Below are 26,180 nucleotides of genomic sequence, written 5' to 3'. Positions count from 1 at the left end.
CTCATGGTATTGATGCGAAGCTATGTTTTGCTGCACGAGAGTTGAAAAAGAGGATTTAACTCATATTTCCCTTTTGATTTACTACCCTTTACAAAAGTGATGGAACCCAGCATTTTTGCTCTCAGGAGAACGTAAGATAAGTGCCATAAGGCAGCACCACCTCCGTTTGAACCCCTTAAATCTAAAGATGTGACAGGCAATTTTCTTTCTCAGCTGTCACACATTTCTATGCATAAAATTAGTTAAGAGGATTTAGTTTTTCCATCATATTCTCTAACCAATCAGCGAAAGTACTCCTATGTTTCAAGGAGATTTTTTCATGTCAAGAAAACACTCCTGAAAGTCAGAGGGAACTGTTTTGAGTAAGTGTGGAAGATTTCAGGCACGGCGAGAATAATGATGAAGGAAAGGATGGGGCGAAATATTAGCTATAGACTTAATACAATTGAAAGTACAACTGTTATTTCTTTCCTTTGAGACTTGTAGTACAGAATGAACCTCTTTCGCCAAAATGCAAACGCCGTATAGGGTTAAGGGGTGGGGAAGTAAAGGGATATTGACCGCGATGATATACCTAACATTTGCCCCACAAGACACTGGTATGCCTAACTGAAAAAAAGGAGTCACCCGAAAATTTCCTCGGCCTGATTGTGACGCCGTGAAGGCACATCAGAACGATCTTTCGTAGCAGTCACCTGCATTTTAGTGAATGACACTGGATTCTCTAGAGATTATCAACCTGCTTATAAGTTGTCCTGTAGGGACGATGAGCACAAAAACGTCGGTGATTTCTCTTTCGCGCGGGATGCTTATGCAAATCAAGTCACAACCTCTGTCCTGTTTCTCAGGGAGGAGAGGTCCTGGGAACGAAGCAAAGCGGAGTTCAAAATGGCTATTTGATTGCTAAACCTGAAATGAACTGTCTCACACGACTCTTTAAGTAAGTAACATATTTAGAAGTGGGAACCCAAAAGCAATTTTTAGAAAATTCACTTGGGGCATTAGACTAAAAAATAATCGAGCAAGCAAACGTCATCTTCCTGAATCACATCATGTAAAATAGAGTAAATACTCAAGGCCTAGGTGGAGGAAACACTTTAAAAACTCACTGCCTCGCATGTATGTATTATAATAAAGCAATTATTGATTGATAACCCTGCAGCGAAGGATGATGCATGTGTTCAGTCCCTTGGAAGCGTCTCCTGTTGCTCCCTAAAAGTTTCCTGGCACCCGCTTCCGTGTTCAATTTCTAAATTTAAAAATCTCTAGTTAATCAATAAGCATTTCATTTCAATGTTATTTTCAGTACTGTATCGATCAGTGTGATGTTGATGCAGACAGTCACAGCCAATGATGCTCATCTTCCATAAGCATTTTCTCCGATTGCTGGGTACGGGGACCGTACGTGTTCGTTGTACTCGCTATGCCTCTTAAGAAGAGTCGCCCACGATCTCCTAAGAACCGTTCCACATGATAGACATGACAGCGTAACTTGTTTTCGTCACGCAATCTTCATAAATTACATGTATTTGACAAGTGCCTGATAAGTGCTTGAAATTAACACAATCTTTTCTTTTGACAGGAGAATGACTTTGACACAAGAGATTGGACTGAGAGATGTTTTGATACCATTGGAATGCGTAATCCATTTGAACTCAGAGCTGAAGATCTCCTAGAGCAGCCAAACTATTTCACTTGTGCCTTCAGAAAAGACAAACTTGACGAGTACGTTTTCTTTGTTAACCATCAGGATTATGGTTAACAAATGGTTATGGTTAACCGTGATGATTTCTTCAAAAGTGCTCAGCGAAGCAGAATTGTAAGTGATTCCTGTAACACAGGATGTTTACTTTGAACTCAACTTTATCATTACAACATTACAAGTCTGATAGTTTTACAGTCATGTATGTCTTGTAGTACCTGCTATGGTAGGTCTTCTACTCACTGAACAATGACCAAATGTTATATTCATCCTTTGCCTGATTTATAAAATAGTATACTCAGGTAACACATCTCAGACAGAGATGGCAAAACAAATAGAAGTACAGTGAATATTGATGTTCAATTGCAAGCACGTTCACAGAATTTTGACAAGAACACAGTATGGTGAGAAGAGGAATCAGATTGGTAAAAATGAAGCAATCTTAATCAAAACTATACTTTATGTTAATGACTAGCATTAAAAATTTGGGGCCCTTTACATTAGGAAGAGAAAAATGTTTTTGTCAGTCATTGAACAATAAGAATATTGCCACCTACAGGGAATTTAAAGGTACATGTCAGTTTTCTCTGATAACAGCAAGACTCTTTGAAGTATTCTCTTTTGTATTACTTTTCATTATTGGTGTCAGCTTATTAAACTGATTTTGCAGTATATCATGTCACATTGTGTATGGTGTGATCAGAAACTTATACCTAACATAATGTAGGTGCATATCCTTGTCATTAATGCATCTTTGTAATATGATGTTAGGCATTGGATGCTTAATTGGCAATGGATCTTACGCTACAGCTTATCCTTTACACGAGGTAAAAAATTAATTGCAAGTTTTGTTTTGTTCTTTTTTTTTTGTCTTCAGTATAACAACTCCAGTTACTGTAAAACTTGAAAAGTGTCCAAGAAATTTACTATGGTATAAGTTGATGGATCACTGCAATTTACAATGATTTCTCTAGGTTTAAAAAATGAGCAGTTCCTGAATGATAGTCCTTTAGAAGAGAATATCATAGGCTTTGAAACTTCTCAGAATTTAGATTGACTGAAAACAGAGACTTGAAGGGCAGTGGTGAACAAATTTAAGGGCCCTCATATTTGCACATGATTATTAAGTTGAAGTCCCAAGAAGGCTGACATACAGTTATATCATACAAAACTTAAAATTAAAAACCTTGTCTCCTGTCAGGAATTAAAGGGACATGAAAAAGCCAAACAAAGCTGTATAGGTCATGGTTCATTTTTTGTAAGTGCACTCCATCTAGTTGAATGATCCCATGCAAGGGACTGGCCAGAGGAAAAGGCAACATACTGCATCAGTTTTCTCAGAGTGATTTGGAGTCTAATAATGATATTTTCCTTGAATCAACAATTATGTCAGGTTGCTTGAACAGGATTCAGCCAAATGTTGGCAAAGTTAGCCAACTGTGTTTTCTTGTCATTTATTTCAGAAAGTACAGTAAGGCATTCTCGTGAGATCAAAATTTTAGAATGAAAATTTAATACAAAGAAGGAATAACATCAAACAACTACATGTCCATATGTTTAGTCAAGTGAGAGTTGGACAATGGATGTCTTGATCCAGGGAACATTCAGCTTGTTGTACATGGGGAGCTATTCAGACTGATACATGTACATTGTACATGTATATAATAGTAATAGGACTAAGAGGAGTCCAATTCAGGCTGTAATTATCCAAGTGATTAACAAAATCGGATGATTGCACTGTGAAGGCATCCATTGTACCTTTTCATTAAAAAAAAAAAAACAACAGTTCAATGGGCAAAATGTAAGACAACAGCATGCACATGTGACACCTTCTTTCCACTTACACAGGCATAGTGTGTTAATAGTCCATTTTACAGTTGTGTGCTTGGTTGCCAAGCCTTTGAACAGGAGTGAGGCTAAGGGTGGCCTTGGTATGATACAAACCTTGCTGCTTTTGAAATGCAAATTAATTTGTTATCATGCTAACTAGATTCTGGTCTCTAACCCCACAAGGTCACCTTCAGCCTCACTCCAAATCAAAGGCTTGGCAACTAAGTACACAACTGTAAAGTGGTCAATTGCCCAATTTCACTGTCCAATTACAAGCATGATGTGTACACTGTCCTATTAGTGCTCAAACTGAGCTGGAGAACTCAAGAATTTTGTTATAGTTTTGATCAATGAAACCAGGGATTTTGAATAGCAACAAAGCATAATTGTACTTCAGGCCAATTTTCAGGGTATGCTTTTTGTTCATGACCATCAAAATAATTCAATCAGACTTGAACACAACATGTACGAAAATCATGTTGTCTCAATCATATCTAGGACAACTGTGTGGTTGTCAGTTGCTCATAACACACACAAAAGTAATTTTTTAGCATTTTGAAACATGTTCTTTTACCTTTAGGTGTTGATGTTACAAATTAAAGAGTTGCATTCGATTTTTTTTACTGGAGAGAGGTAAAAGAGATGGATTTGGCATATGATGAGCACACTGTAATTTATAATTACTTTATCAGGGAATTTGACATGTAGAGATCTATACATTGCAAAAATTACCACAATAATGCATGGATAACTTGATACAGTACCATCATTTTTGTATTTTACAAAGGTTGATGTAGGACACTTATGAAAAAGATCAATCCAATTATCCTCCAAGACCTGAAAATGCCAGACAGGTAATTTTTTTATTATTATTTTTAAATTAATAGACCTCGTAAGGTTAATTAGTTTTGTGTATGCTGTTTCCTGTTAAGTTTACAGTGTACATTGTGTATGTACAACTCGGACCTAATAAACTCCTAAACAAATCTATGGTATGCAGTCATTTCATACCCATAGTTGTTTTGTACTCATTCATTTTATACTCAAGCTGGGTACAAAATATCAGACTTGAAACTCTGATAGCTTTTCTCAATATTTTCTTTTAAGTGCAGTTATAAATTTTTCTATTGCATTGTTTTTTCCAGTTTTACAGTTGGTAATCAATGATAGTTTTATTTGTGGGTTGTTGCTATTTCAGTTGTTGTTTGACACCTGGGTTAAGGCACATCGCTGGTACAAAATGCAACCATTGGATCATATCAGGTAAAATCACTTACACAGGACTGTTTAACTCAAGGTGTGTGCATCATTTTTTGTTGTTAATAGTTGTTTTGGTTGATTATTCATTAATTTTGTTACAGAGATTACTTTGGAGAGAAAATTGGAATCTACTTTGCTTGGTTAGGCAAATATAATTTATGACTTCAAATTTCATGTGCACTCTGATTGAAGTAAGTTATTGTTTCAGCTGTTTAATCATGGCTGCATATAATTTTTATTTTTGGAAGAACACATATTAAAGGCTATGACTGTATTCTAGTCAGCCAGTGAGACTCAAGGACATTGCACAATGCATGAAGTTTGGATGTCAATGAGGAAAACAGTGTCATGAAACAAATGTTACTCTCTTGACTGTTTGACAGGTTTCTACACATGGATGTTGCTCCCAGCAGCCATCATGGGCCTTGTTTGTGTGATTTATGGACTTGTCAGACAGGAGTCTTACATTCCTGTGTAAGTGATGAGTTTGGCAAGGCCTATATGTGCATTCTATCATATGCAAAGGCCTTATATTCGTATCAGCCGTGAAATGGGCTCATTGAGGACTGGGAATCTTAAAGTATTATATAAAGTTGTCGTGAAATGGAACAAAAGAAAAATATACTTGGTGATACATTCACAAGTGCTATTTTACATAACTTTCACTATAATGTGCATCCAGTGTTTACTATTACTGCCAGTGGTAAGCGTTAACAGTATTGCAATCAGTGGTTTTATACTGAAAAAACGCAAGTCAGAGAACCAACTTTTTTTTATTTTTGTGTAAACGTGGCTTTCAGACACATAAAACCAACTGTATGTATGTATCTTTTACTTTAGGAAAGACATCTGTGATACGTCTAAGAACTTTCCCATGTGCCCTCGCTGTGACAAACGCTGTCCCTACTGGTCTTTATCGGACACATGCATCTATTCAAAGGTGACTTAAAGAACATTTTCACCTCTTACTTCAAGTTCCTTCTTTTCTTCTTCCTCGACTTCTTTGCTAAACTTCTTTAAAGGTCGCTATTTGGCGACTTAACCAAATTTGCCATTCTCTTCACAGTCAACCATACAATTCCTATATTGTTTGTTCAGAGAATTTAGTATTGGAACAACTAGTTATCCCCAAATTGATATTTTTCTTTATTATTATCACTTATCTGGTTGATATTATATTGATATTGTAAGGAAAAATTCTGTCTTGGTCACTCATGGGAGTTAAAGCGTTAAAATCACGAAATGTTTGCCAGAAATGGAGAAAGAAAGGAAGAAAGCAGAGAAAGAAATTTTGTGCAACATTGAATTTAAGCACCACAGTTTCTTCCTGCTGACCATGATGACCAAATGACCCCAGTGTGAGGCCCTGTGTCCCATTAATAATTGATGTTGCCCCTTGTTAAAGGGGCTACACGTAGCATAAACCATGAATTTGGAGACAATTCATAGTGATTAACACATTATTTTGCTGGGAAATATTCATCTTTGTAGTTCGTTTTTCAGAAGTTATCTATCCAGTTTTATCGTCTACATGTACTTAAATGCCCTCTTTGATTCTCTTCAGGTGGCTTACGTTTTTGACAATGAGTTTACTGTGGTTTTTGCCATTTTTATGTCGATTTGGGGTGAGACGTTTTTTTATTTTTAAGAATAATTGCTTGTGTAATAAACTGTGTCAGACATCGAGGCTCTATTGTTGACAGCTGTAAAGCTGTGTGTGGTCATTATATTGAGTTGTTGGGCGAGATGATTCACTCTGAGAATGCTTCTCTCCACTAGGGAGTATATACTTATTGGCAACGCTGAATAGTCAAAGAAACTTGACAGAATGTTTGGGCAACTTGTACTGAACCATCCTGTTCAAGAGTTGAAAAATAGCTAATGGATTGATTACCGAACATTTCATAAATAGGATCATTTTGTCTGTGACTTTCACAGAAAGGAAACTTTGATTTTCTTTCAGGGTCGTAATGTTAATGCAATACTTTGCTGATGATCATGTGTGTATTTGTTACACAGCCACCATGTTTCTTGAGTTTTGGAAGAGGCGGCAGGCAGAGATTGCTTACGAATGGGATCTATTGGGATATGAGGACGAAGAGGTACGACATTAATTAATCAATCAATGTATTTATTTATGACTTTTGTTAATTATTTGTAAGAAGGCAAAGATTAGGCTTGGCAAGGTAAGCTTATGCCGTTTAGGATTTATCCAGGAACAAAAAACCACACTACTTACTTCTCCGTGTCGATTTTTCTTTCGTTTTGTGAATGGTGCTTTAAATGTAAACGTTTTTGTTGATCTTGTTGCATGTTATAAGCAATTAATATTAATCTCACGAATCTCTGAACTGTGTTCGTTTGAACTCGAGGTACAGTTTATTACTTAAAAAGGCTCGCAAAAACTTGACCGTCAGTCCTGTTCAGTGTGTTTTTCATTTGACCATCTTTCCATAAATGTACAAACTCCAATTCATTATTCTGTTTTAGGAACAACCTCCTCCGAGTACGGGGCAGTAGCGATGGAGACCCGTTTGAACCCCATCACGAAAGTGGAAGAACCTTTCATATCGCTTGGGAGGAAAGTGCCCAGATTTATTTGTAGTTTCAGTTTCATCATCTTCATGGTAAGAACTGGATAATGTTTAATAAGGCTCAATGTGATTTTGGTCAGGTTTAAACCGAGATAATGCAGCAGTTTCACCAGCGCCTCCCAACGGCATCGATGTGCATTACTACCTTACTGCTTTGTTTCCTTCCTTCCTTCCTTCCTTCCCTCCCTCCCTTCCTCGCCCTCTCCCTCTTTTGGGTGAGTGTCCATTCCGTGCACCGGTTTGTTGGTGTTGCGTTGACAGGTGCCTAGAGGTTGGCTGCGGCTTGATTGCTGGGAGATTGCTTCCCTCCTATGGTGTCAACTGTTCGCATCCACCCACCAACCCACCACCTTGATACTATTGGGCGTCGCTACTCGGACGAGGCGAAACGCTCATATTACTGCAACAATTTGACCTTTTCAAATCTAGATTTACCTGAATTCTGTGGCCCTGGCGTCTTTTACAAGCTAGTTATAACCGACAGAAAAACTGGCTTTTGGTCACCGGTATGGCTCGTAGTGTTTTAGTAAAGAGTATAAGAGGTGCAACAGCGAAGCTCTGAATTTTGATCTATAGTATTATGGTCTTTGTATCGCAGCTGGCGCTTGTCGTCATCGCCGTGTTTGCTGTTGTAGTATACCGTGTTGCAGTATACGCGGTGTTAGCCGCAAGCAGCGACTACAACATGGGAGCTGTAAACATGGCCACGTCCGGCACTGCAGCTCTCCTAAATCTCATTACCATCATGCTCCTCAACAAGGTACCCGCATAAACTTATCTTATTCTATGGAGACGGTACACAACTAGTAAACATCTTGAGGTAAATTTTTGTTGTCTGCCCTCTCATGTAGATGTTCGTTTGCGACTATTATACAGCGATGGTTCCTACTTTAATGTGCAGATATTAGTCAACCCTTTAACTCCCAGAAGTGATGAACATGTAACCTCTCAATCAGATCTTGGGAGTTAGAGGGTTAACAGTAGAAGTTCAGCGGATGGTTTTATACCTTGACTCTTATTTTTGACTTTTTTACCTCCTTTGGACAATATTAGTTCATCTCAATCAGAAAATAGAAAGTAAAATAAGGCATAAAAGTAACTGAAAATATCTTTCAAACATAGAGCAGTTGTAAAGGAGAATTCTGAGTCATTTTTATGTTGTTCTGGCAGTGTAATCCGGCAGGTTGTTTATTTGAGCTCTTGGTCCAGCTGGCAGTTATCATGGTTGGAAAGCAGATCTTCAATAATTTTATTGAAATAATCGTCCCGTAAGTAGCCCGTAAAGAGATGAGGTACATTTTTAACGTTCCCGCTTTTTGAGACTTCATTGGACTTAAGGCAGGTTTTAGAAAATTACACATTTATGGACATTTACGTATTCTAATGTAATAACAGTTTACTGTTAACTAGGAGTATTTACGTTGTGCTCGATATACTTGGACAGTTTTGCAATACGACATACATATAGGTGTAATAGCTTATTGGAGAAGCACATTTATAGCGTAAGCGAAACACAGGTATAGTAATCAGAAAACCGGAATCGCTGAAAAAAAAAATCAGGGAATGTATTTGTATAGGTAATCACATGATTTCGAGTGCAATTTGGAATAAATAAGCACGAGTAAATTTTTTCAAAGACTAACAAATTGCACTCGCCCTACGGGCTCGTGCAATTTGTGGTCTTTGAAAAAATTAACAAGTGCTTATTTATTCCAAATTGCACGAGAAAAATCATGAGATTACGTGTTAATAATAGACATGAAAAAATACGAGATGGCTTATCATAATTAAGCAGAAGCAAAGCGCGCGCATCAAGAGCAAAAATAATTTATTCAAACCGTGCGTTCGCTCAAAACAACAATGTACGATCAAAACAATAATATGCGATGATATCTTCACATCTTTAAGGCGCAAAAAAGTTCAAAGTCGGGCTAAACAGTTCAAGGAATTGTTCAGTCTGTGTCCGAATCACTTTCGATGAAATGGAATCGTCGTTTTCGAGGTTTAACCATGTTTGTTTTTAATTTCGGCGTTGGATCGCTCGAGCAAAGTGTTAAGCTGGGTCGGCTCGTAATTTTTTATTTCCTTGGAAATTCTCTTCTCTAAAAACCACTTTTTCCAGACCGAAACCAAAAACAGTGCTTTTTACAGTGTTTTCGTTGTCTGAGCTGTTTTCAGCTGCGGTGGCGAAAGAAAACCTACTTAAAAAGCAGGCCATTGTTTCGCTCGCAAATTTTCAAATTTTGTTGCGACATCGAAGGTTCTCATTTGATTGGCTATCTATGAGTTTCTTTGGTTATTGACCAATCAGAATGTTTGATTTGTTACTTTCTTTGCACTGAATTAACCCTCTTCTGCACTGAATTAACCCTTTTCTGCACTGAATTAACCCTCTTCTGCACTGAATGAACTCTCTTCTGCACTGAATTGCCTGAAAACTGCATTTATCTTGACCAATCAGAACTGAGAAATTTTTCCATGTATATTATTATTGTGGGAAAATGCTCCAAACACATTTTACAGTGAAATAATACTTTTAATTGTTTAGTCCTGTAAAACAGTATTTCACAGGCCAAGTCACTCATTCTGTGAACGTTTTGGATTAATAATATTTTGAGTCAAATTTCAAATGAGAGGGATGATCATTTGGGTAAGCACTCCTATTATTTCTTCTTCATCATCATCATCATCATCATCATCACCACCACCACCACCACCACCACCACCACCACCACCACCACAACCATCATCATCATCATCATCATCATCATCATCATCATCATCATCATCATCTTCAATAATATTATTATTATTATTATTATTGCTGTAGTTGATATCGTCACCATTATTATTATAATTATTATTATTATTATTATTATTATCACTATGGTCTCTTTTATTCCTGAAAATAGAGGATATTACATGGCCGCGCGAAGATAATTAATTCTGTTCGAGTGTTGGGAAATATTTCACGAGTGAGCGAAAAGAACGAGAGAAATATTTTTCAACGCGTGAAGAGAAATTTCGTAGCTCCAAGCGGCCTTGTAATAGTATAATCATAGTATCGGTATTGTTTCCACGTGTAAAGAGAAACATGTTATCTTCACGTATGAAGATATCATGCTTTCGCGCGGAAACTCACTTGGTATTTGACTGAGGTTTATATTATTATTATAATTATTTTCCACAGAAAGCTTCAGAACTGGTGGAGACGCCGTCAGAATATTGAAACCCCCGACTTGACCGAATACACACGTTGGGAACTGGACTATGACTTGACTCAGTATCCCGTGCACGGGTTGTTTTATGAATACCTTGAGATGGGTAAGAACTGCGCAGCTTGTACGGTTGAGCGAAGGAGATGGTTGAGATTTTACTGGTTAATTGAACTCTGTTTTGTTTTTTTGTTTTTTGTTTTTTTTGTTTTTGTTTTTTCCAGTGATCCAGTATGGCTTTGTGACACTATTTGTGGCCGCCTTTCCACTTGGACCGTTCTTTGCCCTCATCAATAACTTGTTGGAAATTCGTCTTGATGCTTACAAGTTTATCGTGGTTTTTCAGCGCCCAATGGCAGCTCGTGCGCAGGATATAGGTATGCGTTATATACAAAAAGAGGGCCGATTATTTTTGTTGGTCTTAAACATTTCTATTTAGGAACTACCGAATAGAACACTTGAAAAAAAAAACCTTTTGTTTTCACAGGAATTTGGTACGCAATCTTGAAAGGCGTTACGAAGATCTCTGTGGTCGTAAATGTAAGAATCTATTTAACAAAGTTGTGCGTTTTTGAATATTATTTCTTTAAGAATTGAAATTGAAAGAAAATCATTAAAAAAAAAAGGAAAATAAACAGAGAAAATTACTTGGGCGACAGATTCAGTTACAAACACAGTTGTTTTTTCCCCCAATTTTATCGAATAAAGAAAAAAATTATGAGACAGTTTTTCCCATGTTCAAGCAAAAAAGGTTGGTCCTGACTTAAATCAAATAACAATGATATAGTCAAATTTGGTCACCTGATGGTAGTTATTGACCTGTAAGAGCTAAAACTGAAGGATTTCCTACTAGGATGAGATATTTCATGGCTTTGGTAACTTCCAAATTCAAGCGGACAGACAATGATTTAGCGTGTTCTACAAGGACCGCTCATTTTGCTTGAAAACAGTTTGTATTCAAAAGAACTTGAGCAATAGTATTGCTTCATTAATCGTACGTGCTGCATGCTGCGGTTCGAGTCACTTTAGTTGAAGGAAGCATACTTGAATAATTTGAATCAGCGATTTAAAGAGTAGAATACAACAGAGAGTTATATCTTTGTTCTACCTGTTGTCAAAGGTGAAAAACATGTCGTACTCGGCGTTTTGATTTAAAACCAAAGAGAACTTATTGTAAGGAAAGCCACAATGTATAATCACGGTAACTTGTTTTTTTCTTACCCTTTTTGTTAGGGCTTTGTGATTGCCTTTGTTTCCGAATTCGTCCCCAGACTGTATTACACCCTAGGTGAACACAACGACAGCTTGGAAGGATTTGTAAACCACACCTTGTCGTGTGTTGCGGTGGATGATTTTCCTGAGTCTGAGAGACCTTCTGGAGCTGCTGCTGTTGAGTTCCCCCTAAGAATTAACAGTTGTAGGTTTAATTTATCTACCTGCAGGTAAAATAACAAGGAGGGTTCTGTTTTATGGTTTAGTTCTTGCAGAAAAAAGAATCGCCTTTACTGATTAGTGTACTGATTCATTAATTTGTCAAAGCTTGCTGGACGCTTGGTGACACTATTGTAAGAATCATAAGTCATCCATTATAACTCAAGTTTTAAAGGTCTTGTGTGCTTGCATTTTAGATTCCGAGGGTATTATGAACGACCAAAAATTACAATACTCAACACGACCCTTCCAAATCCGAATGCTTACAAGTTCTCGACAGCCTATTGGCATATTTTGGCGGCCAAGCTGTTTTTTGTAGTTGCCTTTCTGGTGAGTTTGTGTCCACTTTTAATTGTGGGACGCTCGTTATGATGCACCTGATGAGATACTTAGAATCGGAGTATTTTCCTACAAATAGAATTGTTGGTGGAGATTACTGCAGTAATGTTGTAAAAAGAAGATTCCACCCTATCTGTGTTCCTCTCTGTTTCCTAGTTGATCCTTGTAGCAGTTCTGTGAAACATTTAAAATTGAGCAACCAAAACAAAAAAAAGGGTTCAGTTGAAGAAACTTACCTACCATCTAATATTTCTTCTTGTGTTTGGCTGATCGTCTTATTTATTTTGTTATTTTGCGCAGCACATCGTGTTCGGTATGACGGCAATCTTGGCTTGGATTATCCCCGATGTTCCGAAGGAAGTTGACAATCAAGTCAAGAGAGAGAACTTTCTTGCCCGCGAAGCCTTACGGTCAGCAGATCAACAAGATTCTGTCTCTCCAGTCCCTAGGGAAAATTCGCGCAGCCAGGATGAAATGTTGTGAAATATTGTAGAATGTCGTGTTTTGACAGAAATTATCTCGTAGCCAACGACTTGTAGCTGATATCGGTATAGGTAGTTAAATCTGATAATACCACCGTCGCATATTTTGAATGTCTTGTAGTAAACGTAAGGCAAAGTTAGAAAATCTTCACCAAAAGCCAGTGTTTTACATAGAATAAAGGGGTACGTTTTTAAAGAAACTGTGGTGCTGCGTCGGTGGGAGAGTATAGCAGGTAATTTAGTGTTAACAACTGAGTTGAAAACGTAAATTGGCCACCGTAAAGAGTAAAAAAACTGACATTTCGAGCGTTAGTCTTTCGCCAGAGCGATGGCGAAGGGCTAACGCTCGAAACGTCAGCTTTTTTACTCTTTACGGTGGCCACCCCTTTTGTTCCGACAGACGGTCCACAAATAAACTCCTTACTTTTGCTTCTACCTCATTGCAAATCAGATGGTAGTGTGTTGACTTCATCACTTTTTGTGTTATAAATTAATTACCCTACGAATTCATTTCTAGAAGGCAAATTAAAGTAACTTAAACTCTCTCGACGTTTTTATTGATAATCAGGTGGTTTAACAGCGTTGCTTACTTAACTCACGATTACAATTTCATTGTCCGTACATCTTTAAGCCTCTCTGCTGTTTGTTTGTTACAAACGTTTTCACCTTGTTTCAGGAATGTATGTTACTTCTCCAGAGACGGCTTCTAATCGGTGCTACAAAATTGTTCTAAAACCTGATCTTTTTTTCACTGAAAGCAAAAGCAATACATGAAATTTTATTTGACGAGAGAGAAGATTAAAATAGACCAGTATAATGAAACACGGAAACATGCAAGAAAAAGGACCTCAACCGACTCCTACCAACATATTGTGTACACATGTTGCAAATGCTAAATGCTATCGTAACTTCCGAGTAAAACAAGAGATAAATACGTGTTTAGGTATCTTTTCTTTCAGCGAGTGAGTTTTTTTTTTTTACAATTTTACCGAACTAGTTCACCATAGTCATTACGATCTCGTGGAGTAACTGAACTTTTTTTTCTGCTTAGTTTTGCTGTCTTTTCTTTCCATCTGCTTATTCCTGCTCGAAACTACAAATCTAAGTGCTACATAGAACATTTATAATGATACTTTAGTTAAGTCACTGCCTGTGTCATATCAAGTAGTTTACTGCTCTGGTTTTGCTGGGACGTTTTTGCTCTCATCATCCTCACCCATTGTGTTTCGGTATTCTTTAGCTTCCTCAAATGTTTCTTTAGAGAGAGCAGATGGTTCATCTGGAGCGATCTTACGTTCCTCTTCTTCTTCTTCCTTTTCTTCTTCTTCTTCTTCTTCTTTCTCTTCTTCTTTTTCTTCTACTTTCTCTTCTTCTTCCTTTTCCTCTTCTTCTTCTTTTTCTTCTTCTTCTTTTTCTTCTTTTTCTTCTTCTTTCTCTTCTTCTTCTTCTTCTTCTTCTTCTTCTTCTTCCTCTTCTTCTTCTTCTTCTTCTTCTTCTTCTTCTTCTTCTTCTTCTTCTTCTTCCTTTTCCTCTTCTTCTTCTTCTTTTTCTTCTTCTTCTCCCTTGTTGTCTTCGTGTTCATTAGCTTCTTCGCTGGTTTCCTTCAAAGGAGTTGATGGTCGGTCCGAGGTAGCTCGATCATCTCTGTCACTACTTTTGGTTTCAAATTCAACGGCCTCTTTTTCTTTTGTACCCTCAAAGGAAGTTGATGGTTGTTCTATGGAAGCTGCCTGTTGTCCTTCCTTGTCCTGTTCAGAATCCTGCTTTTGTTCTGATTTGAAACAGAAGGAAACAAAACCTTGATATTTGTTAATCGGTAAGTTGATTGATAAGTCAATCAGTTAGACAATTGGTTAATTTGGTATTATCAACTGAGTTGAAAACGTAAGTAGGCCACCGTAAAGAGTTTTAAGGCTGACGTTTCGAGCGTTAGCCCTTCGTCAGAGGGATTGGTCAGTCTGTCAGTCAGCCAGTCAGTCAGTCAGTCAGTCGGTTAGACAGTCTGCCTGACGGCCCCTCAGTCGGTCATTTAAACAATCAGTCAGTTAATCAGTTTAACGGTCTGTTAGTCAGTCTGTCAGTCAGTACGTCACTCAGTCTGTCAGTCAGTCTGACAGTGAGTCCGCCTGACAGTCAGTCCGTCTGACAGTAAGTCAGTCAGTCTGTCCGTCTTCGTTTTTCAGACAGTCATGAATTTTATTAGTTAATCAGACAGTCAGTCAGTCGGTCCGACTGTCTGTCAGTCAAGTGGCCAGTCAGGCGGAGTTTATCAGTTGTAGGTCGGTCATCTAATTTCAATTAGTGGATTGGCAAATTAATAAACTATTTTGACAACGAAAGGCTCGTGAAAAACAGAGTTAATTCATGTTATCTTTGGAACTGATGCTTGAAAATTGATGGAAAAACAATTCGATATCATTTGGACGCATGAACATAACGTTCATAAAAAGCTTTCAGGGAAAACAAAACAAAGTGAAGTGAATTTAAGGAATAGAAAAAGCGACAAAAAAATAGCTGAGGAAAATAAAAGTAAAAATATAAGTAGCTGCACTAAAAACTACAAAGGTGGCTTTGGCGTAAATTAAAAAGATAAAAGCTAAGAAGTAGCGATGACTTATGAACCGCTTTAAAACTGATTTGGTACAATGAAAACTTTACCTTTTCCATAAGTCGTAGTTTGGACTGCATTATCTCGTGGTCCTTTGTATGGATGAACTGAAATGAAAAAAAAACAGATTAAGATTAGTGTTTTCGTTAGCAATCAATGTATTAGCTCTGAATGAGAATATTGATGACATTAAGATTTCATTTCTATGACAGAGATTAGCAAAGTGAGCATCCAAGCACCTCTTTCTATGGAGAAATGATGGCCCCTCAGATCCTTTTCTTGATAGAAGTCTAAGCGCAATGCTTTCGGGGTCCTCTCCCACTAAGAGTTACTATTTTCTGAAAGAGCATTCAAGGGTCTGTCCTTTGATACAGACTCTCAGAGAACGACTCACCTTCCACAACAACCATTTGTAAATTTCCTCCGTTGCCCTCATCTTCGTCTTTTTCTGCTTGAACAACAAAATGGTATCAAATTATCCAACAGGAATATTCTTAAATGTTCACAGTACATAATCCCTTATCCAACGCTAACTGAAAAAACTTATATTGACGATCGAGTGTGAAAATGTGTCACATTAAGCAGTCAAACAAAAATAAAATTGCTTTAAATAAGCACCTTCTCCGCCAATCAACAAATGTAGCTTTAAATATCGAACACAGCAAATAAGTGACATCTACTTCATGATAACAGTTATACTTGTGTGTTTATTTCATAACTGTTCCAACACATTTAAGCTCGGCTAAAGTAAGGTCCAATCCATTCTCTACCCTATTGGCCCACGAGGCAGCGAAGTTTATCCGTGTTTTCTTTGCATGCAACGACCATTCTTATTCATCGTAGGTCATCCCCCCCCCCCCCCCCCCCGTTTCCCACTCTCCTACAATATTCGTCGAGTTTCGTCAATTAAAAAAGCCAAAACAAATTGTGAATTAGGTTTTGTACGACAAAAAAAAGTAAACTGATCAACAGACGAAAAAACCTTTTTTAGAAGTCCACGTTCAAAGATCAAATAATGCATATCCATCTTTTTAATTCCAAGGACTTAATTGCGATTCTTAAGACAATGTTGGGTCTTGTTTGTTGTAATACCTGCTTGAGCCGGCAGCACATGTTCTTCCTCGTTAACTTGGCCTACACCTAACAGAAAATGAATCATTTGTTTTTCTTTCTTTATTGCTTTTGCAAATCATTAATGGGAGTTCTTCTTCAAGTTCTTCCAATATCGTTAAGGACAAAACAGATAAAGGTGTTAACGGCTAATTTGAATTGGTTACCAGTGGTTTCGTACCGGCCCACGGTCGTTTCATACCCGGTCGATTCGTACCCAGTCAGTTGAGTTGTTTAGTACCAATACTAATAAAGTATGCTGTTAATGTCAAGTATGTTTAAAGTGAGGTCTCTTATTTTAAATAGCGATACAACCTGTGCAAAACAAGTTTTGTTAATGTGACATCAGTTCTTGCCACACGACCACCAAAGGTATATTGAATAAATCAATAAAGCTATAAAGAAAATTAAAGAATAAAAAGTTTTCATTTTGGCCCTTCATCCATTATTTTGAAATAGATCAGCTTCCTAACTAATTTATCTTGAATTAATATATTAATTTTTTCTGGTTTGTCGGGATAAATACCAAAGATCAATTTAACAGAAATTACCTTGCTCCGGATCTGCTTGTCCAAGTTGCACCATTTCTAGCATTCCATTGTCTCCTTGTTCCTGATCTACACCAATCAACATACATGTATAATAAATATTCATATTCATACATGTATACATGTAAATATATATATATATATATATATATATATATATGTATGGTCATATGATCTAAGATCTTGTGAATACTCTAAAGTGACCTTAGATAAGTTCTTATTATATTTAGTGAGCTTTTCCATTGATGTGATGATATGAATAAGTTTCTAATTCCATTAATTGCACTGAGCTATATTATTTTCAGGCAAACTAATATGAGTTTTTATTTCCTATCACAAAAATAAGATACCTTCCCACCTATAGAGTGACTAAAGAAAACGGTAAACCTTACCTTGATGATCTTGCTGCTTTTTACAGCAAGAGAAAAAGCTGCGTACATGGTTCATCAAAATTCGCAGTTTTGGTCGCAATATGCCCTGCACCTGTTTGGGTAATGCAAAGCGAATATTTCATTAAATCTGTAAAATTTAAGAGAGAATATGATAGAGAGTTTACAAACGTAACTTTCATAAACAATGTTAAAGCTGATCATACGACTTAAACACAAGGAAAGCCGATGCTAGAATCAGCCAGTTAAGTTGCATAGCCATTTATCCAGTTCTGATATTTTCCAAATGCCTCAAAAAGAACTATGAGAAATTGCTCAAGTAGCTTTCAGAAATTTCATGTGCAAATTTTTTTTAATGATAGTTTTCAAGGAGCGGGAAATTTTTGGGTGAGAGGAATCATTTTGAAATTAAATGTGACAGCCGTGTTCATTTGCAATTGAAACATTTGATAAGCCACCTACTTCTTTTTTTTTATGAACGAATCCACTCATTGGATAAAAATTCCACGATAAGGTTTTTCCTAGGAAGCCTACGACGTATATCTTTCATTATCTACTTTTAAGCATTCTGCGAGGATACGTAATTAACGCATAAACACGATGGAGAAATCCGTCGCGATCGATTGAATTGTACTAATGTACGTCCTTGTCTTACCTGAGGGGTTGATAAGGTGTAGATGATCGGATTCAAGGCTGAGTTAATTGGCAGCACAAACACGGCGATCCAGGCAGGAAGATCGCCTCGGGGACTGTAATCTTTTTCAGCCAAAGACCTGATGCCCATGACTATTATCGGCATCCAACAGGCGCAATCTGTGAGAATGATAAAGAAGACTCTTTTGGCCAATGCTCTCTCCCTTCTGGCACTTGCATTCTTCTTTCTTGCCTGCACCTCTCGTCTGGTTCCCTTCTTTGCGAGCTGACGGCTGGAGAGATAACTTTTAAGAAAGATTGCGACATAAGCTACCGTCATGAACAGGAAGAGGAGGAAGTTTAACCCAACGAAGATGGCAATGGAAAACTCCCAACCAGCTGGAAACCTGTTGGAAAGTTGCAGTGGGAGGCACACAACGGATCGTCCGTAGTAGGCAGGGCGCTCTAGGGCGTCATAAAAGTAGCTAATGCCACTGAGGGGAAGGAATGCGATGACAAAACCAAGGACCCAAATAATCACGCACAGAATGTGTGCCTTCCTGGGAGTCAGCCCTCTGCCATGGTATGGGAAAACGATGTTCTTCAGCCTGTCAGCAGAGATGAGGGCAAGTATCATTACAGAGACCTCACTGGACAGCACTGAGATCGCACCTGTGACCTGACACGACAAACCGGATCGCCACTGGAAGTCATGCAGATAGTAACTTCCCGACCATAACAGGTCTTTGGCACCTAAGGTGACCAAGTAAACGCCCATCAAGCAATCCCCAACCGCTAAGTGCATTAACATGATAAGCTGGACTATGTTTCTCTCTTTAAAGATCAGACGCCATACAATTACGAACACAGTACCAAGCAGAGAAAGGATTCCGATTGCCCAGATACTTTTACGTGGGGCTGAGTCGCGAAACATGCTCTCGCAACTGGCGAAGCTGTCGTCGTATAAAGAGGTACATTGGGCGTCTTCTTTCGTCAGATGACAACACATAAGACTGGTGTCCACTATCCTGTAATCCACAATGTAGAAGGCAAGTACAGTAAAAATGCAAAAGATATGTTGTCATTCACACAAGGATGTATAATCAAAATGTGGGGTATAGCTTATTTTGCGGGTCACTATTGGCTCAATCTACGAATAGTGAATATAACGGTCTTTGAGGCACCAAACTTTCTGCTAATTTTGAAGCTAGGTGAGGTAGGCTGTGATTATATGGGGCCTCAAAAAGGAAAAAGGAAACCTTATACTTGCAAAAGATTGTAACTTCAACAAGAATCTCTGTATAACTACAAGTTGTCAGTAGGTTCAACCGACCTAAACCAGCTTAATATTTGCGGAGCGTGTGGATGTCGAATACGAAATCTTACGATTCCCCCCCGGCCCTCCTCCACCCTTTCAAAAAATCTCAAATAATGCGAGATGGAGGGCCTGAACTCATGATTTTTGAATGACAAGTCCAACGCTAATGAAACATAATATAATATGATATTGTACGTTTCACTGACCACGGAGAAAAACTTACACTTTCATGATGTCCTTCATTCCATCGAAAAACCCGTTAGGAAGCTCAGACATTTGGTTTTTTTGCATATTCCTAAAAATACCATCTACCATCGATAAATAGGTATGGATAAAAAAATTGAAACTGCACCGTGATGTCAAAATGCGTGCCCCCTTATTGCGTGTTTAAATTATGTTTAAACGCCGTGAAGATTCATCCTTTTTTATAGCCTAGCGTCCCTGGATTTCAGTCTAATTGCTAACCAAGGTCAATCTCGAAACAAACCATAAGGTTTGCGTAAACTGGCAATCCCGGTTTCTTTAAAGGGGCCCCTCGCTCTGTGCTCGCAATAAATACCGGTAATCTTTTCTTAAAAATAAGCTGTACTATTGTACCAGCGACATACTAACTGCAGTATGATAATATTCCCTGGAATTCAAGCAGTTTACTCGTTAACTCTTTCATTCCCAAGATCACATTAATCATTCTGCCTTCCATTCAGTCCTTATATTGTCAGTTTGGAGAACTTGGTGTTGGTTCAAAAAATAATCCCCTTACTGATGTTTTCCCTATTGTATTAATATTGTAGGGAGAAATGCTTTCTTGGTCACTCGTTGGAGTTAAAGGGTTAAAAAGGCTTTTCAGGATCTTCTTGTAGGGGAATCGACAGCAACAACAACTGAAAACAGAGTAATTACGGTTTCTCTGTATTTTTGCAAAAAATATAAGGCTAACGCTAGAACACCATGTTCTTATTTCATGATTTTCAATTCAGAAATGTTTTTCTTTACAGGACGTCATTGTTATAAACCAATTTTCATTTTTAGTAAGCCTAGTAAGATCCAGTGGGCTCTAAGATATGATGTTGTGGTCTAATGATAAATTTAATCAGTGGCTATATACTCACAAAATAACCAATTTTGGAAGGTCATTAAAGTTTTCGTTGGTGACACTGGGAATCTTGTTATCAGAAATAGTGCTGCGGAGAAAAAAAAAGTCTGCGTTAGGAAGCAAAAAATTACAACTTTAATATCCACCGTAATACGAGGCTAGGACAATTGCTCACGGGAAAGTCTTGTGTGGCGTCATGTGTTGTGGATCATTTGTTATAGTGTGAATTAGTAAAGAGTGGTTTTGCGTGGTATGACGAGAATGTTGAGGTGTGGTGTGGCGCGGTATGACATGGTAAAGTGTGACGTGATGTGCTATGGTGTTCTTTTGATGATACAGTGTGCTCTGGTGTTGTATGACATGGAAAAGTGTGATATGATGTGCTGCGGTGTTCGTTTTCATGATATGGTGTGCTGTGGTCTGGTATGACATGATAATGCGTGATATGACGTGTTGCGGTGTTCCTTCTCATGATATGGTGTGCCGTGGTGTGGTATGACATGGCAAAGTGGGATGTGATGTGTTGCGGTGTTCCATCTCATGATATGGTGTGCTGTGGTATGGTATGACATATTAAAGTGTCATGTGATGTGTTGCGGTGTTCCTTCCCATGATATGTTGAGCTGTGGTATGGTATGACATGGCAAAGTGGGATGTGATGTGTTGCGGTGTTCCTTCTCATGATATGGTGTGCTGTGGTATGGTATGACATATTAAAGTGTGATATGACGTGTTGCGGTGTTCCTTCTCATGATATGGCGTGCTGTGGTGTGGTATGACATGGCAAAGTATGATGTGATGTGTTGCGGTGTTCCTTCCCATGATATGGTGAGCTGTGGTGTGGTATGACCTATTAAAGTGTGATGTGATATGTTGCGGTGTTCCCTCTCATGATATGGTGTACTGTGGTGCGGTATGACATGGCAAAGTGTGATGTGATGTAATGTGTGATGGCGTTCTTTTTTATGATGACGTGTGGTGCGGTATGTCTTTCGTTGAGGGTTTCAGAAATTATAAAGTTTGAGAAGTTTTGAAGGTTTCAAAATGATATGATGTGCTGTGATTCAATGGGGAAAAGTGTGGCCGTGAGATGGTTTATGTGATCCTCAGTAATCTACATGTGGTGTGGTCGGTAATGTCATAGCATGATATGGCATCGGATGATATGGAGTGCTTCTTAAGCATACAAAAAAAGAAAAATCCATCGGGTGATTTTTGCAAATGTTGTACTTACAGAACCTGAAGTTTTCTCGTGCCGCTGAAAATCCCTTTGGGTAAATTCTCGATGTTATTTTCGGAAAGATACCTTAAATGTGAATTATGTTTTAGATAAATGCCCAAATTTTTTATTGGACTGGCTAGGCAAACGAATAAATGTTTATCTGTTAGAGACATGACTTTGCACCACGGGTACGAGATGTAAACACGTGCATCAACAGGGAAACTAAATGGTAGCTACAAAGTAATAGTTACAGAACATGAACAGACACAAAACTTGCGGATTACAACAGTTATTCAAAGTAAACCCTGGTATATCGAGCTACGGAGGCAAACAAGATATCGTGGATCTAGAATCAGCTGATAGTGTGATAGTAGTATCACAGACAACTCCCCGTCGTCTCGATCAGTTTTTCACCCGCGTTATCCCTTAGACTGTTTTCAAAGTAGCATATTCCAACGATATTATTTAGTACAAATGGGAGCAATTCAGTTTTGCCACACCCTTGATGAAGTTGTCTTTATTTTTTTTATAACAAAGAATCCGTCAAATTTCCCACGCATTACTTACTATTTTCAAAACAAATTGTAGTTTTAGAAGCAAGCAAAAGCGCCGTCAGCATGTTCTATACTCTCATGAATCAAGTTAGAATAAGCCAAATCAATAAAGTTTCAGAATCCTTGTTAGAATGGTTCAAATGATCTGATTGGTTGAATAAGACCAAAGCTGTCAAAAATGAATGTCAAACAATCAAAGTTTACAACCATCAAAGTGCACAATCTGTATTAGTTCACAAACTGAAATAGTACGTTCGGCAGGTCGAATTTAATACTGTTGCCAGAAGTTTTTCAGTCTTATAACAGAATCTTAAAGTGAAATGTGCATTTAAATCCGATCTAATTGTGGCTCATAAAGACACGCAATTTTTTTTTCACATGGCAACTAGAAAACAAACTGCTGAAGTCGTATGTTTACTGAATGAACGACAGCCGAATTTACAGTTAGCCGCGATTGACCTCATCATGATCGCAGTCGCTCTGACACCGTCATGATTTACATGAGTTTTAACAGTTATGCCAGTTTGGTTATGTTTTCATGATTCCTGCTTGGTTCTATTTTGTTTTTGAACACGAAACTACATATGCTATACGAGTGTTATCTATGTTTGATTTTTATTGCCGTAAGAAAGCTCACAATCTCACTGGGAGTGAAAACCTTCGAAACTCGGACTGCCCATTTCATTTTCTCTTTGAGGATTTTCGTCTCTGCTCACGTTTTTTAATAACATCAATCACGGCGCATGGCATGTTTACAAAAAAATAGTAAACATTGGCAGATAGCGTGACAGCTTTAGCTCAGCTCCGTGTTTTGTACTCTGTTAGAACACGTTCTTTCAATCAAAGACAGCGCGCGATAGCGAGATTAAAAAATGGATTCACTTTCATATAGAAACTGAATCCAAGGAATAGTTTTACTATGCATATTTTTAAATTAGAGGACTTATTTAGGTTCGATAATGCTTTCGCGGATTACAATATGTCAGTATTAAAGTAAGTGATATCTTTGAACCCAATCACAAAACTTACAGCCCGTTTAAGTTGACCAGAGTACGAAGCAAATCTCTGGGGAGGCTCTTAAGCTTGTTCTTGTCCAGTTTTCTGTGGCATATAATAAGTCAATGAAAATGCGACGAAGAAAGCTTTGGAGCACTGTGAAACATAGTATATCTCTTCAAAAATACATTTCGTGACGTCGGCGAAAACACTATTCATGGGACATTGGGTGTAGTGCTTGATGACTTACATATTTAACAGCTTGGAGAGGTTGGCAAAAATATTTCCGGGTAGTTCCTCCAGTTGATTGCCTGACAAAATCCTATGGAAAACAGGGATAGCGTAAAAGAAACTACCAAGTTGAAAGTTAAGTCTAGTTTCGGTATCAACCGTTTCAGGAGGATCGAGGACTAACCCGTTGCTTATTGATTACATAGCTACTTCCGATACTTGCTTCTTCCAATCAAATACGATTGCTCAAATCTGCTTTAACACTTTGCCTGAGGTAATGCCTCAGTTTTGCACTGTGCATCCTGTATTGCGCATAAAAATCACGTAATCAGAGGAATGAGCGCCCACACGGTATTGTTTTTCAATCTATGGATCAGGAAAAGAGGTACGATGGTCTTTAGCTCTTGAACGGGCACGGTGACCTATACATATATATATATATATATATTTTTTTTTTGCATAATTTTGGTGCAAAATTTTTCCACTTTAAATTGGGGAAATTAAAAAAAAAATTATTCCTTAAGAAAAAAAAGATAAGGCTAGAAGCGTGCACGAAGCCCATTACTCGAGGATGCAAATTATAACCTTGAAAGGAACGACTCGAGGAACATGTTTAAATTTGCGTGATTTTCCCGAAATTACATATCAATTGTGCCATGCGCTGGACACTTTCTACCAATCAAGATTTTTTTACATGTGTTACTTTAAAAACCCAGTGCAGAAAAACGTACCGTTAACCAATGAAATGACGCGCGTGATTAGTACCAGTACAGGTATAAGTGGGGTAAGTTTGGCTTATCATCCAAAACAAGCATGGTGACCTATCCCTTTTATTGTAATTTCGAAAGAGACATTGGTAAGGAACGTTTAAGGAAAGTTTAAAAAAATTACTTGTATGTTCGGTTACTTTTTTTCTTTGAGGAATCACCTTAATCGACAACAAAAACCTCTACTTTATTCTTTATAAAAAGATAATTACCAACGGTATTTGTTTTTATCAGAAAGGTTGTATTTGAACTAAGCAAGTGAAAGGATGAATAAATTAATAAATAAATAAATAAGAAAGTGAGAGAGCAACAGCTAAATGAATGAATGAACGAAGAAATAATGAAACTAAATGGTAAATTTAGAATTTTTGTTTCAAAATTTTGTGCACTAGAAACTACTTTATATTTGATTAGTTCTTTTTTAGCAGTTTTCTTCATCCATTTGTTTCTCTTGATATCTAAATTTTAAGTCTTGATGAACTTAGGGTTTCATATACATTTATTAGAACTTAGGTAGTATCTAATAACACCAGCAAATCTTTATTCTTCTTGCATACTCTTTGTTGAAATTTATATTTTTGAACATTTGCTGGAATTATCTTTTTTTTTTCCCAATCCTGGTCCCCCTGTTAATGAAAGCGCTTGCCTTGTAGCTTATTTAGAAAATTGTTGGTTGGAAAGGTGAGTGACATCAACATCATTAATTAAGATTTAGCACTTCTGAGTTTTATATTTGAAGGAAGGATGTTTAAATCATTCTCCAAAACTAAGGAATTCTTAGATGTAGTTCATCACTTACAGATGTTCAAGCTTCTTTAGACCTTGGAAAAGTCCTTGGGGCAGATTTTTAATTTCGTTGTTCGACAGATCCCTGAAAGCAATCGTTTATTTCATGAATCGCAACAGAAACAGATCCTGCTTAGCCCGGGGAATAGTGAAACCAAGTGCTCTTTGTCTAATGGGTAAGACTCATTACTTTCGAGGCCAAGCTAGAAAGCAGACGTTTGCATTACTTTTGGTCATTGCTTTGACCTGGGTACGTTTAGGAATTGAAAAGTTAGGAGGCAAAAAAAAAAAAACCCATGCTCGTTATGGCTAAGAAGGTAACGAAAATTGACCTGCCAGCCCCCAAAGTTACTGTTAGTAAATACGTTGTTGATGATATTCAAACTGGGCACTGGGCTCTTTTACATTTGCAACAGGGTTTGGAGAGGTAGAGGGGGGAGGGCTTCAGAGGCTCACGCTCCCCCCCCCCTTCACTGCATTAAATAGATTGATAATTTCCTAACATCTGAGTGTAGATTGATTTGCTTTAATGCGTATTTCATCATGATTTCTTCCAAATTTTAAGGAAATAAAACCGAAAAACTAAGCCTTTTTCTTAAGTCAGAATGGCATGTTATAATATTTGCAGTGTACATATTTGTTCATGGTGTTATTTAAGAATAACAATTTTATTTCCCCTTTCTATTTTCAGTCAGTTTAACTTGACAAATTACGACTTTTCAGGAGGTAGAAATATAAGATCAAAGGGCTTTTAGATTTAATCTTCAACGCATTCACTCACAGGTCATCTAAACTGATTAAATCTGTGAACAGTTGTGGGGTTAGCTTCTTCAGTTTGTTGTCGCGCAACCACCTATAAGAGTGGCAAGAGGATCAATGGATATCCAGGCAGATAAACACACTGAAACGAGAAGCGTGGAAAACGAAGGGAGAGATATGCGGAGAGACAGTATAAAAGTAGGAAAACAATCTAGATAAAGGTTAAGAATGGACTGGTAGAGGATAACATCAGAGAGACTCAAAAAAAAATTGGGTAAAGGTTATAGATGAGTTAACGGGCTGGTTTGCAGCC

At 37.7% G+C, this 26,180-nt stretch overlaps 3 protein-coding genes and 1 pseudogene across 4 annotated transcripts in view; 2 read left to right on the top strand and 2 right to left on the bottom strand.

Annotated features, from left to right (window-relative positions):
• Positions 1 to 13,053, top strand: part of LOC113670765 (anoctamin-5-like) — a 97,354-nt gene extending 84,301 nt beyond the window's left edge. The window contains exons 9-15 of the mRNA XM_089195310.1: positions 8,557 to 8,654; positions 10,577 to 10,710; positions 10,826 to 10,978; positions 11,089 to 11,141; positions 11,835 to 12,043; positions 12,230 to 12,362; positions 12,672 to 13,053. Coding sequence (XP_089051436.1) covers positions 8,557 to 8,654; positions 10,577 to 10,710; positions 10,826 to 10,978; positions 11,089 to 11,141; positions 11,835 to 12,043; positions 12,230 to 12,362; positions 12,672 to 12,854 — 963 coding nt within the window. The 3' untranslated portion in view covers positions 12,855 to 13,053. The remainder of the gene's footprint in view (positions 1 to 8,556; positions 8,655 to 10,576; positions 10,711 to 10,825; positions 10,979 to 11,088; positions 11,142 to 11,834; positions 12,044 to 12,229; positions 12,363 to 12,671) is intronic.
• The window catches only part of LOC149049776 (uncharacterized), a 180,470-nt gene that overhangs the window by 69,099 nt on the left and 85,191 nt on the right, over positions 1 to 26,180 (bottom strand). The gene's annotated exons all lie outside the window — the stretch shown is intronic.
• On the top strand, positions 854 to 8,293 carry LOC149049787 (anoctamin-4-like; annotated as a pseudogene). Its single transcript, XR_016183376.1, has 11 exons — positions 854 to 940; positions 1,583 to 1,819; positions 2,474 to 4,165; positions 4,320 to 4,386; positions 4,731 to 4,795; positions 5,176 to 5,266; positions 5,633 to 5,732; positions 6,357 to 6,417; positions 6,812 to 6,894; positions 7,283 to 7,419; positions 7,985 to 8,293. The product of XR_016183376.1 is annotated as an anoctamin-4-like (transcript).
• Positions 13,418 to 23,423, bottom strand: LOC149049786 (G protein-coupled receptor GRL101-like). Its single transcript, XM_089197407.1, has 11 exons — positions 23,358 to 23,423; positions 21,787 to 21,858; positions 20,569 to 20,640; positions 19,683 to 19,754; positions 18,164 to 19,169; positions 17,512 to 17,602; positions 17,123 to 17,188; positions 16,554 to 16,601; positions 15,856 to 15,909; positions 15,512 to 15,568; positions 13,418 to 14,624 (listed from the first exon to the last, which is right to left on the bottom strand). The coding sequence occupies exons 4-11, from the start codon at positions 19,748 to 19,750 to the stop codon at positions 14,023 to 14,025; spliced, it is 1,992 nt and encodes a 663-aa protein (XP_089053533.1). The 5' UTR covers positions 19,751 to 19,754; positions 20,569 to 20,640; positions 21,787 to 21,858; positions 23,358 to 23,423; the 3' UTR covers positions 13,418 to 14,022.

Source organism: Pocillopora damicornis, chromosome 2 (genome assembly GCF_964200805.1).
Source record: "Pocillopora damicornis chromosome 2, jaPocDami1.2, whole genome shotgun sequence".
NCBI lineage: Eukaryota > Metazoa > Cnidaria > Anthozoa > Scleractinia > Pocilloporidae > Pocillopora > Pocillopora damicornis.
Note: the sequence above shows the minus strand (reverse complement) of the source record. Positions and strands in the feature narration are given on the sequence as shown.

Coding starts and splice junctions, on each gene's coding strand:
- LOC149049786 (XM_089197407.1), bottom strand. CDS start 19,750: ATGCAAAAAAACCAAATGTCTGAGCTTCCTAACGGGTTTTTCGATGGA. Junction 16,602..17,122: donor ACAAGCAGATCCGGAGCAAG/GTAATTTCTGTT, acceptor ATTTTCTGTTAG/GTGTAGGCCAAGTTAACGAG. Junction 15,910..16,553: donor TGTGCTGCCGGCTCAAGCAG/GTATTACAACAA, acceptor TTGTTCAAGCAG/AAAAAGACGAAGATGAGGGC.